Source organism: Patagioenas fasciata, chromosome 1, assembly GCF_037038585.1.
Source record: "Patagioenas fasciata isolate bPatFas1 chromosome 1, bPatFas1.hap1, whole genome shotgun sequence".
Classification (NCBI taxonomy): Eukaryota; Metazoa; Chordata; class Aves; order Columbiformes; family Columbidae; genus Patagioenas; species Patagioenas fasciata.
The window spans coordinates 174,194,716-174,206,356 of NC_092520.1; the positions used below are offsets into that span (position 1 = coordinate 174,194,716).

Consider the following 11,641-nt stretch of genomic DNA (forward strand, 5'->3'; position numbering starts at 1 on the left):
AATGATTGCTCACCCCAGCATACACTGTGATCAGAAAGGGGTTGTAACCCACTCACCCCCAAGTTTTACTCATTCATTTTACTGTCTGCAGCCTCAATGTGGGTTTGAGAGGAAGTTTAAGGTGGAAATGCTGGTAATTTCCACAGACCTGAGCTAAAATGCATTTACCCTCCATTGCAGGGTGAGACTGCCAGGTCTACTTGCTTCAGTTATGTTTTTGCATCAGTTTAACTAAGGAGACAGATGGATCCTTAATATGACACATCTAAAGCAGAATGCATGTAAAAATCACTGTCTGAAGACTGGCGTTGTAGCTGCTTGGGTGAGTAACCCAAAAGGAGGTTCTCTCACTCCTATACAGTCAAGAAGACAGAGTTAACAACTGGGAGGTTAATCTTTATTTAGAAGGACAGAAATCATCTCTGCCACCTTTTTCATTATTAGTAGTTCTCTAGCTGCCTCAGCTAGAGGATTAGTGATTCATTCTCTCAGAGTTCATTGAAATGGCCTTCTATGCTGAGGTGAGCTCTTATTTGAGAAGATTTTTAAACAAGCAGCAGCTCTCAGAGCAGAACAGACACTGAGGCCCTCTGAGCTCAGACACCCATGGAGAGAAGCAGAACACTTTCTTGTTTTTTTTCAGTAGGTTTAAGGAGACAGGTCACACCAACCTAAGGGAGGAGGTGACATGAGCCATGTCTCTCACAATGCTACAGCTGGTGCTGCTCCCCCCACAGAGGATTCCCCTGCCTCATTCTTGTTCCATTTCAGGGTGCAAGTTAGGAGAGAGCAACTGCCAAGGCTGCTCTGGGCATCTATCCCTGCACTCTCAGAGCTGCAAGTGGAGGAGGGATTCATTTTTCTCTTTGACAACTGAGATACTTTGCTCAGCTCTCCTCCAGGGAACCCCCAGCAGGCTTGTTTCCACCCTGCAGTGACAGTGAGGTGAGCTTAGGGAAGGGTATAATGAAGCTGATGTTGGATATGAGGTAGGAATGGTGATGATTTCTCCAGAGCCAACTTTGTAGCTCCCTGTTCTCCTGGACTGCTGCAGCAGTGAGGGCTTCCTAGAGCCTGGCTCTGGCGTTCTGCGCTGTCAGGAAGTTGCTGATGATCCCAGACACCACCTCAGGCTCGTTCAGATGCACAAAATGAGTCCCAGGCACCTCTACGAGCTGGATGTGCTGGAGGGAGAAGACACAATAAGATATGGACCAGGAAGGTGTTCCCTCAGGCAAGCTCTGCTTGCTGTGTGACACTTGGTGGGGGGTGAAGCAGGACAGGGATGGGGGACTAGGGAAGAGCTGGGTCCAGGGGGCAGTTACTGACTTGAGACCGGCAGCAGGGGCAAAGTTGGCTTCCCCCCATGTGAAGGCTGTGCGGTTCAGGACAACATCCACCAAGGTGAGCTGCTTCCTTGCTGCAGCTCCCAGGTTGGTGGTACATAAAGTGGAGATGCAAGGATGGAGTCTGTTCTCACCTCTTTGAGGGTAGACTCGAATGCCTCCTGTAGGGCTTTCACATAGTGACTGCTGCGGTCTAGCTTGCGTGGTACCAAGAGTCCATCTCGTGCTCTGAAAAGCAAGGGCAAGGCTCAATACAGCACACAGCGTGCCTCCCTTTGTCTTTGCTGCTCTCTGGGGCAGAAGCATTGTCCCCAAGACAGTGGGGTGACAGACCCAACTGCCCTTTCCGGGCTGCTCATGAACAGGGTCACAGGGTCACATCTGGTAGCCAGAGGACCACTGCACAGCTTTGGCAAGCAGCCATTTTCTATCAAACCATCTGTTTAAAACCCTGGGTGATTGCTAAGTGTATCAGAGTGGAGACTAGTTAAACATTATCCCCCCAGTTGCTCCTTAACTGGTCTGAGTACTTCCCTCCCTGCCTCCACCCTGTCTTCTGCTCTTTTTCCTTCCAGCCAGCTTCAACATCTCCCCTCTGTCCCTTTCCTCACTCCGTGCTGCTGCTTTGAACAGGGTGTGCCCTGCTTGGAAAGGGAGGTACCAGGGAGGTCCTCCAGGAAAAGCCAGCATTAGACCTCCTGCAGAGCTAAGATCATGCTGTCGCCTACCATGCTGCAGGCGATGGGACAAGGTGACATTGCAGGCTCAAAGGGTACTCTCTATGGCCTAGATGACTTGTCCTCACCGTGATGTTGCATTTCTAGCCAAGTAGGAAAATCCTGAAGCTCTTATGATTTCAACAGACCAGGGAATCCAAAACTGCGCCTCATTTCTCAACTTCCAGCACTTCCTCTCATTTTCTAGAGAATCTTTTTTAACAGCACTATGCAGGACCTAAGGTAGCTAGAGCCTGGCACACCTTGCCCTCCAAGGAGATGGAAAAAAATGCAGAGGACTGACAGAACCAGCTACCCACCCAGACAGCTTAACAGCTTGTAGGGTTCTGTGCAAGCCACTGGCTACCTCCCCACAGCTTCTCCCTGCCCCAGGCACCCAGGGGACAGCTTGCAAGAGCTGGGTCAGGCCAGGGGCTCTAGGACTGGCTGGAGGAGGTGGAGGTTGTTGGGATTTCACCTGTTTGCTCAGGTCAAGAGGTTTTGGGGTCTGGAGAAGGGGCAGGCTGGGTTGCTGTGACTGGGGGGTCAGGTCAGGAGGAAAGCAAACAGGAACGATGCTGTGGAGGGTCACGTGTTTGCCAGGATGGCCCCTTGCTGTAGGGCCAAGAGACAGAAAGTCGTGGGATACTGCGGGGAGGACAGGGCAGGTCCAGCATTTCCTCAGCCAGCCTTGCACCAAGGAGGCCCAGCCTCAGAGTGCAGCACCAGGCTAGGAGGAAGACGTGCTGGCTGCTCTCTGCCTGCTCCAGGAGCCAGCCCAGCCCAGGGCAGCGGTGGGGAACTGGGAAATGCTTCTCTCATATGAGGCTGTACTGTTGTGCCAACTGCTCTGAAGGTCTGGGTGGCCGCTGCGGAGGGAATAGCAGAGGACTCATTTCTAACCTTCATCCCCTCCACCCAGGGCTGCAGGGAGAGTTGATTTGGCTTGCGCCTCACTCACAGAATGATGAGAACACGGTCCTGAATCTTCCACAGGAGCTTCAGGCACTGCTCCACCGTGAAGAACTCTTGATTCTGCTGCAGGTGCAAAGGGAGAGCGGCAATGGTCAGGGACAGCAGCTGGGGACAGAGGGCGTCCCAAACCCCCGCTGCGCTAGTGGCTCTAAAGGCAGAAGCAGCCGCGGCCCGGATGCTGCTGTGCTGGGACATGAGAGGCGGCCAGGCTGCGTGGAAGAGTAGCTGGCTCTGCAAAGGCTCCTTCTGTCCAGCTGCGTTTCAGGGCTGCCAACAACGCTGCCTGCTGGGATGCAGCACATGTGGGAATGATCTCATAGCAGAGAAAAGCTTCAAAAATCCTTTTACTAAAAAGGAGACAGTTCACTACCCTGAGTTTCACAGCCTGGCAGTAGCACAGGTAGAGGAGACTCTACTTGCTCAAAAGTGGCACAAAGCTATCAAAATATCCAATGTAAGGACTTTGCTCCACTCTCTCCCCCCATCTTATATGGGTGACCTGACAAAGCAGCTGACTGAAAGCATCCATCCATCTGCTGCCTGACAAGTTATAATGGCAGGGAAATGTGGCCAGGAGGCCCTGGGACAGAGTAACTGCTAAAAAAAAAAACCTAACATTTTCCAGTGACTCTGTAAGCTGAGTCAGTTAATGATTGAGTGCAGGCTCTTCTAAAAGTGGCATTTAAAAGAGGCGTGGGAATTATGGAAGCAGGGCCTGGGGTCAGTGAGCGGGGCCTTCACTATCTCTGAGCTTTCTGTAAGCTCAGGGCTCAGAAGCAGCAGGGCACACATCAGAAGAGCAATGCTCACCGTACGGGCTCTCATGTCTCTGTTATACACCAGCCCTGGAATAAAAAAAAACAACAACAACAAAAAACGAGAGAAGTTTTCATGTCTCACCGAAGCAGGAGTTGCTCTCCTTCTCCTCACCTTTGGGATACGCCCAAGACTATTTAAAATGAGCGGAATAGGATTAATTCAGATTTCCTTTTCATATTTCTTTTTCTTTTTCAATGCCAGTTGCTGGGAGTGGAGAGCTCTCCCTCCAGACCTAATTTATCCCATTCGGGCTGTGTAAACTCGTAGGGAGGGCACCCTGTACCCTGCGGAGGACAATGGCTGGTGGCACCGCTCCCTTCCCACACCCAGTGCTGTGATGAGCCCTGTCTCCGCGCAGCCCCTTACCAGCGGGTGTCTCAGTTGCTCCTCTCTGCAGCAGGATTGCCCCACCCTCTGCTGTCAGATGTCTGTTTGCTTCTAAGAGCCTGGGGGGAGACACGGCAGAGAGATTGTGCTGCTGGAAAAGGGAGGAAGCGAAGCGAAAATGGCATGACAAGGTGACAGCGAGCGCTCGGGCTGCTTCAGAAAAGAGCAGGGAGAAGCAGCAGCTTCTGGCAGCAGAAGCAAAAGGTCTTGCAAAGATTCCAGAGGACTCGAAAGGGGAAGCACACAGACAGTTTCCACTTCTCATTCATACAGCTGTAACTCTGTCCAAGGTGAGGGCCAGCAGCAGGTGAAGAGGACAGATGGGAACCCACCTCTGCAATGCTGCTTCAGGGCTGCGTGCTTTGGGAGTTTGCTGCTTTGCCTCTAGACTCAGTAATCTGTCAATCATGATCCGTTTTGATTTCAGCCACGCCTCAGTGTCCTGAAACAAAGAGAGGTAGGGAACAGGAATAACCCCTCTTCTGAATCGTTTTACCCCCTATCAGAGGGTAAAAGAGGGCATTTCACCCTTCAACATCCCTCAGAACTGGTACCAGTTATGGACATCATATTAAAAATGCCTGTTTCTGGGGAAAAAGGAACAATACTTAAAAGGCAAGGTAGGAACAGAAAGCTAAGCATTGCTGTAAAGAACTTAGTAACTTTTTAACTTTGCGATCTTCCTACCCCTTCCTACTTCACTTTTGACTAAAGGACAACTGTTTGAAAGAACAAGGAAAATCTGGTAGTTTTTGTCTCTCTGACCTTGAGCTTCTGTCCCACTTCTGCCAATCAAAGCCCTAGCATCTGGTAGCGATGATGGCAGGTTGGGAATGTAGCTTTACGTCCTGCCAGGAACAGAAAAAGAAATCCACTGATCTTTCACCCAGGTCACCCAACAAGCTGTTGGCAAAAAGACAACTTCAGCTGACAGAGGTTCCAGTTCCCTTTGTACAAGGGCATGGCACAGAAAAGTGAATTTTGGTGCTAGGGGATTGCAGGATGTGGAGAACTACCAAGTGTCTTGTGGGATCCAGTGTACCCTCAGCAAGTCTGCAGATGACACCAAGCTGAGTGGTGCAGTTGACACACCTGAGGGACAGGATGCCATCCAGAGGGACCTGGACAAGCTCAAGAATTGGGCCCATGCAAACCTCATGAGGTTCAACAAAGCCAAGTGCAAGGTCCTGCACCTGAGTTGGGGCACCACCCATATCAATACAGGCTGAGAGGTGAAGGGATATAGAGCAGCCTGCGGAGAAGGACCTGGGGGTACTGATGGATGAAAGATTGGACATGAGCTGGCAACGTGCGCTTGCAGCCCAGAAGCCCAATTGTATCCAGGGCTGCATCAAAAGGAGCATGGCCAGCAGGTCAAGGGAGGTGATTCTGTCCCTCTACTCCACTCTGGTGAGACCCCATGTGGAGTTCTCTGTCCAGCTCTGGAGCCCTCAGTACAGGAAAGACATGGACCTGCTGGAGAGGGGCCAGAGGAGGCCACAGAAATGATCAGAGGACTGGAACAGCTCTGCTGTGAGAGCTGGGGTTGTTCAGCCTGAAGAAGAGAAGGCTCCAGAGAGACCTTATTGTGGCTTTTTAGTACATAAAAGGGGCCTATAAGAAAGATGGGGACAGACTTTTCAGCAGGGCCTGTTACAACAGGGCAAGGGGTAACGGTTTTAAACCAAATGAGGGGAGATTCAGGCTGGACACGAAGAAATTTTTTACAATGAGGGTGATAAAACATTGGCACAAGTTGCCCAGAGAGGCAGTAGATGCCCCATCCCTGGAGACATTCAAGGCCAGGCTGGATGGGGCTCTGAGCAACCTGATCTAGTTGAAGATGTCCCTGCTCATGGCAGGGGGTTGGACTAGATGACCTTTGAAGGTCCCTTCCAACCCAAACTATTCTGAAGGGCCACCCTAAGCAGGGACCTCAGTCCATGCAAGAAGTAACAGATCTGTGCCTGCCAAACGGAAGAGTCCTGAGACTTGTGTGACCTGCCAGGAATTGGTCACATTAGTGCTTTCTCTGAACAAATGAGGGAAAGAAAACAATACATCTATTTTTTATTTTAGAAAGGTAGGGGAAGGAAACATGAAATCTAACCTCTGGAGCTAGCAGAAAGCCAAGATTTTCCAGCAGGATCAACTTGTCCACCATCTCAGGATAAAGGAAACAGAACTGAGGAGAGATGAAATAATATGAGGGAAAGAAAAAAGCCGAGGATCAAGTGATGTGTTTGTCCAGCTACATTGGAGATAGGGTCAGGGAAGGGCCTCTCCTCCCTGAGATCCAAATCCCACACAGCCTGTCCATTCCTTTCCCATTTGTTATTCCAGATGCAAAAATTACAAATCCCATGAAGAAAGGATGCTTTGCTCACCATTCCTGCCACAGACCCACCTGCAAAGGAGAGAAGGATGCTCAGTTATGCACAGGATACCCACCAGTAACAGAAACTCCCCTTCCCCACAGCAGGAGCTGCCTCAGAAGCAGAAATGCACGTTGTATCAAGGGACAGAGCCTCAGCTACAGAGCAGAGCCGGCCTAGCAGGCAGGATGCAGGCAGAGAGCAGGGTTGTTGCCCAGCTGCAGTCCATGTCCTGCACCATCCACATCTCCCTCAGGCAGCAGAAGCCAAGGAGGAGTTACTACTCAAAACTCTGTGGTATACAGGTCTTGTGAGCTGTGGCCAGAGCAGCCTTGAGGAGCAGAACCCAAATCACAGCAAAACCCAATCATGTCCCAGCCACAAAGGGAGAGAGCCTGGAGTCCCGTTTCCCTCAGCAAGCTCCATGACCCACCAAGAAGGGCCCTGATGTCCCCGGGCTTTGTGGCCTTGTGGGAATCAGCCAGAAAGGCCTGCTGTGAATTCTCCTGCCACAGACCACCCCTCTTCGCCCACCACTGTTCTCTCCTTGGGGCAGGGGAAAGGTCCACTACGGGGTCTTGAAAGCAGAGGCATTTCAAACAAGGGCACAGATTTTTGAACCACGCAAGCAAGAACCTGCTACTTGACACAACATCATAAATATTCCAACCCAGCTCCTAGCAGCATGTCTTGTAAATTAATTATCTACTCCTATTTCCATAAATCTCACAGCTTACAAGGACAAGAGCCACTTACCCATACTGTGACCCATCAGGGTGAACCGTCTCCACTGCAAGGCTAAATGGCAACAGACAAAAACAGACAGAGCTGCGTTAGAAACCAGAGCAGCAGCATCTCGCTGCTTCTCCACCAACATGGGCCCCTTCTCCTGGGAGGGCTTTTGCACTGCTTAATTTGCTTCCTAATCCAGAAACAAGGTGTCTAAGTAGGCCAGTTTTAAAGAAAAAAGAGCATCCACCACCTCATTTCCTTGGTAGTTAAGTCACGCAGCTCTCAAGCTCTCTTTGTACGGCAAACAACCTACAGCAAATCCCCATTCATTGCCAGACACGAGACTGGAACGAACCAAGAGAGCCTGACTGGGCAGCATCTGCTGGAAGAAAGAGACCTTGACAGAGCAGTCTCCTGCAGGGCATTCTGCAAGAGCCCTGAGGACACAGAGCCAGGTCTGCTGCCTTGAGGAAAGTATGATTATTTCACAAGTAAAAGTTCTCTGCACAATTTAGCACATCAGGCTCTTCAGTCTGTTTTTAGGGCACCCTGAAAGGCTTATAGGAACATACTGCTTCATCAGTGCTGCTCATCCGGAATATGCCTCACTGAAAGATGTGTTTTACATTCTGGCACGTCAAAGAACTTCCAGAGGTTCTTTGTATGCAGAATGAGGGATACAAAACTGCACATGCCACAAACTCCCACAAGATCAGCGTATAGATGGTCACTTAGGTCAGGAGTTATCAGGAGCCCAAGACACCTTGGCTTTCAGATTTCTTTGTATGATATCAAAGCAAGCAGCAAGCTGCCATCAGAGAGAACCAGAAGAGTCTCCAACTTACACCTAACACTTGTTAGAGGTCACTGGCAGCTTACAAAAAGTCAGTCGAGCAGAACTATTTAGCTGGATCTACCACTTTGCCGCTACTGCTTTTTAGTATAGAAGCACTTGCTTCCCAGGGCTTACTGTTTCTTCTGCTCACAAAATAGTAAGAAACAAGGATGCTTATTTTATCTGTGGTCACAAATCACCAGCTAAAATCAGGCTGGGGAGAAGCAGAGGGAACTGACCCCTCCCCTGGCAGTAAATGCTGCCTGCTTGTTCCAAGGAGCGGGAGCAATATAGCACCCCCTCCACAGACATCTCCTCAAGGGTCCCTTCAACTACCCACCTGCCACCACCCGGCGCACATCGCTCACGTAATCCAGAAAATGGTAAGAGGAGCCTGCAGGTCGGTGGGATGACCAACCATGGCCAGAAAAATCCATTGCCACATAATAGTAATCTGAAAGGGAGAGAGTATCAGATGTGCAGGCCCTGCAACACAACAAGAACCATCCTGATAAGCCAGACCTACCTCTGGGGAGCAGTGGAATGAGCTTGTCAAAGGTGTTGGCGTTGTCCAGCCAGCCATGCAAGCACAGCACAGGGTGTCCCTCCGACGGTCCCCAGGCCTTGGCTGCCACATGGCCCCAGGGCACAGGGAACTTCAACTCTGAGAACATGCCCAAAATAAAGTGCTCACAAGTGATGCCCCTAGAGAGCCACGTGCTCAGAGTAGGTCCCAGGGATCTTGTTAATGGCCCAGAGCTCTGAAAACAGTAATAAAGGTCTTTAGTAACTCACCAGCCTCCTGTGGTCTTAATTAGCAGCTTGGTGATTTATAGCTCCCCATTCAGCATCTCAGGCTGTTGTCCCTGCCTGCCTGTTTGGGGAATCCTCCTCCCAGCACGTACTCACAGTGCTTCTAGGAAGAAACAAGCTTTCCCTACACAGGAGGGGAAACCTTCCTCTCTGTGTCTCTGCAGCAGCTGCAACCCAACCAGAAGGCGCAGGAGATCTGGCAAGAGGGAACCATGCGGAATTCCCCCAGCTGGCTGCAGTCAGACAGGCACCTGTCCTGGACCAAAAAGACAATTTTTGGAATAAGGATGCTGCATCCATTACTAGACTGTTACCACCTTCTCCTTGTTTCCCTTGGTGTTTCTCCTCTTTCACACCACCAGTCGGCACCTTTGAGAGAGCAGCTGGCTGGATGCCACACAGCAGGTCACTGCTGCCACCCTCCTGTGCACTCTGCAGGGCTAGAGACCCTGCACAGGATACAGGCCCACAACCCACACCTGCTCAACCTCAAATGTGGCTCATCACTGCCGATCTGCCTGGCAATCACTGGGCTACATCTGGCCTTAACACAACTCAAGGCTCCTGAGTGAACCCCCCAGCACTACCCAGGCTCTGGGGATCTTCCAGGGGTGGGGTGAATATCTTCCCTTTACCCTCGAGCCCTTCTGACCCCTGAGGCCCCATACTCAAGTCTCTCTCACCATATCCCCTTCCCAGAGAGTTACCTCAGGTCTCTGCTCCCTTAACTAGCCCCTTGAGGCCCCACAGTGACTAAATCACTCTACAGCAAGTCCCTCCTGAGCTGGTACCTCTGTAGGGTGTGAGAACAGAGGTGGGCGGAGAGGGGAGGCTGCTGTCAGGGCCCTGGGAGCACTTACAGGCCCTAAGAGTCCCAATCGGCCACCCTGGGGCCTCCCATACACCTTTCCCTCCTGCTCTATTTAAGCTCAGCCCAGGACCAGGACCAGCCCCAGCAATGCTGTGGGTTTCCAGCGGCCTTGCCTGACCCCGGGGCTGTGTCTGACCCCGGCTGCCCTTGCCGGCCCTAATCCTGACAACCCTGAAATGACTTCCTGCTGTGACCACGGAGCTGCCCCTTCCGCACAGACCTGCCTGGCGACCGGGGCTACCGGCTGAGCCCGGCTGCCTCCGCAGGCCCGCCGGGGCTCCGGCCCTCGGGTGTCCGCGGTTCCGGGGTAGGGGCCTCGCCAGGCAGGCGGGAAGCGCCGCTACACCCCGGCTTTTTCCTCAGGGCGCCCTGGGGCAGTTGGCCCGGACCCAGGGGAAGGGCTGCCCGGAGACCGACCCCTACCCGGCGCCGAGAGCATCCCCCGGAGCGCCGCGGCTGCTGGCGGCCGCCCCGGCCCCGCTCCCCGCGCCACCCGCACGCTGCGCCCCAGCCCCCTCCTACCGTGGCGTCTGCCCGGGCCGGCAGGGCAAGGCCGCGGCAGGAGGACGCAGCCCGGCGGCGGGGCGGGCCGGCCCGGCTGCACCGCCCTGCTCCCCGCCTCCCCGCGGCGCCTCGGCCTCCAGCCGCTCCGCCGGCCCGGAGCCCCACGGCCCGGGGAGGGAGGGGGAAACGCCGCCATCTTTGTCTGCCAGCATCACCTCCCGGCGCTGGGGGTGCAGCGGGGAAACGGGGCAGTGGGGGTATGGGGAACACCTCCACTTGGCCCTACAGCAAGGGACCATCCTGGCACACATGACCCTCCACAGCGCTGCTCCTGCTTGCTTCCCTCCTGGCCTGGCTGTTTCCCCAGTCGCAACCACCCAGCCTGCCCCATTCTCCAGACCCTGAAGCCTCTTGCCCATACAAACCGGTGAAATCATGGCAGCCTCCACCTCCTCCAGCTGGCCCGGGAGTCCCTGGCCTGACCCAGCTCTTGCAAGCTGTCCCCTGGGTGCCTGGGGCAGGGAGGAATGTGGAGAGGCAGCTGGTGCCTCGCACAGAGCCTGTGCTGGGATGGGGCTCTGTAAGAGTTGTTAATGATGTCCATGGGACCTGGAACTATGATCAACCTTGACAGGGGCCTGTGAGGAGTGACAGTCATGGAGGTACGGCTGTGTCCTCGACTACCTTCAGAAGACACATTACTGATAATGGAAACTGCCTGTACTGCAGCATCGCAGCGTGAGATGTTTTAACTGTGACCCAGGAGCACTGCAGTGGCATCAAACAAGCTCAGTGCTTGACACCAGTGGTGAGCTTCTGTCACTCTCTGATGGAGAAAGTCTTCTGAACTCCTGCTGGAATCAAGTTGCTCCAGGGGCGAGAATCACACTCCTGTACTTTGACCCATCGCAGTGAACTATCTGCGCTTTAGGCCAAGCTGTGGCAGAGACACAGCACCCAGCACTGCCTCAGCCACTCCACTCATCTGCCAAAAAACATACCCCTCTCAGCTGGAGAGGTTTCTACACAGCTTTCATCATTAGTTGCCCAGAAAGGGGTTGGCTGCGTAGACCAGGTTGCAAGAAAGTTGATGCCCTGGTGCAGCTGGGAATACTGCTTGCTGGTGCCTCATGTTCCCTCCAGTGGTCAGAGTCTGCCAGGCCTAACGCAGACCACAACCATTGCCGTTCAGTCAAGGACTTTGCAGTCAAATGAAGCAAAGTCAAACCACGCTGTGAGCGGTGTGATGCCTCGCCGGAACGGATGGA

General features: G+C 52.9%; 1 protein-coding gene across 7 annotated transcripts; it reads right to left on the reverse strand.

Moving 5' to 3' along the window:
- Window positions 1-375: 375 nt before the first annotated feature.
- On the reverse strand, window positions 376-10,509 carry SERHL2 (serine hydrolase like 2). 7 transcript variants are annotated; one of them, XM_065855596.2, is made up of 13 exons: window positions 10,392-10,407; window positions 9,095-9,254; window positions 8,712-8,946; window positions 8,526-8,639; window positions 7,375-7,416; window positions 6,631-6,650; window positions 6,354-6,428; window positions 4,576-4,685; window positions 4,223-4,302; window positions 3,848-3,882; window positions 3,024-3,100; window positions 1,481-1,574; window positions 376-1,184 (listed from the first exon to the last, which is right to left on the reverse strand). In XM_065855596.2, exons 3-13 carry the CDS (start codon window positions 8,857-8,859, stop codon window positions 1,068-1,070), a joined length of 912 nt encoding a protein of 303 aa, XP_065711668.1. In that variant the 5' UTR covers window positions 8,860-8,946; window positions 9,095-9,254; window positions 10,392-10,407; the 3' UTR covers window positions 376-1,067. The 7 variants fall into 7 exon arrangements, 6 of the variants coding, with proteins under 6 accessions (XP_065711668.1, XP_071657280.1, XP_065711677.1 ...); XM_071801179.1 differs by lacking the exon at window positions 10,392-10,407 and adding an exon at window positions 10,090-10,311; XM_065855605.2 differs by lacking the exon at window positions 9,095-9,254 and having other exon boundaries at window positions 10,392-10,509.
- Between the last annotated feature and the right edge of the window lie 1,132 nt (window positions 10,510-11,641).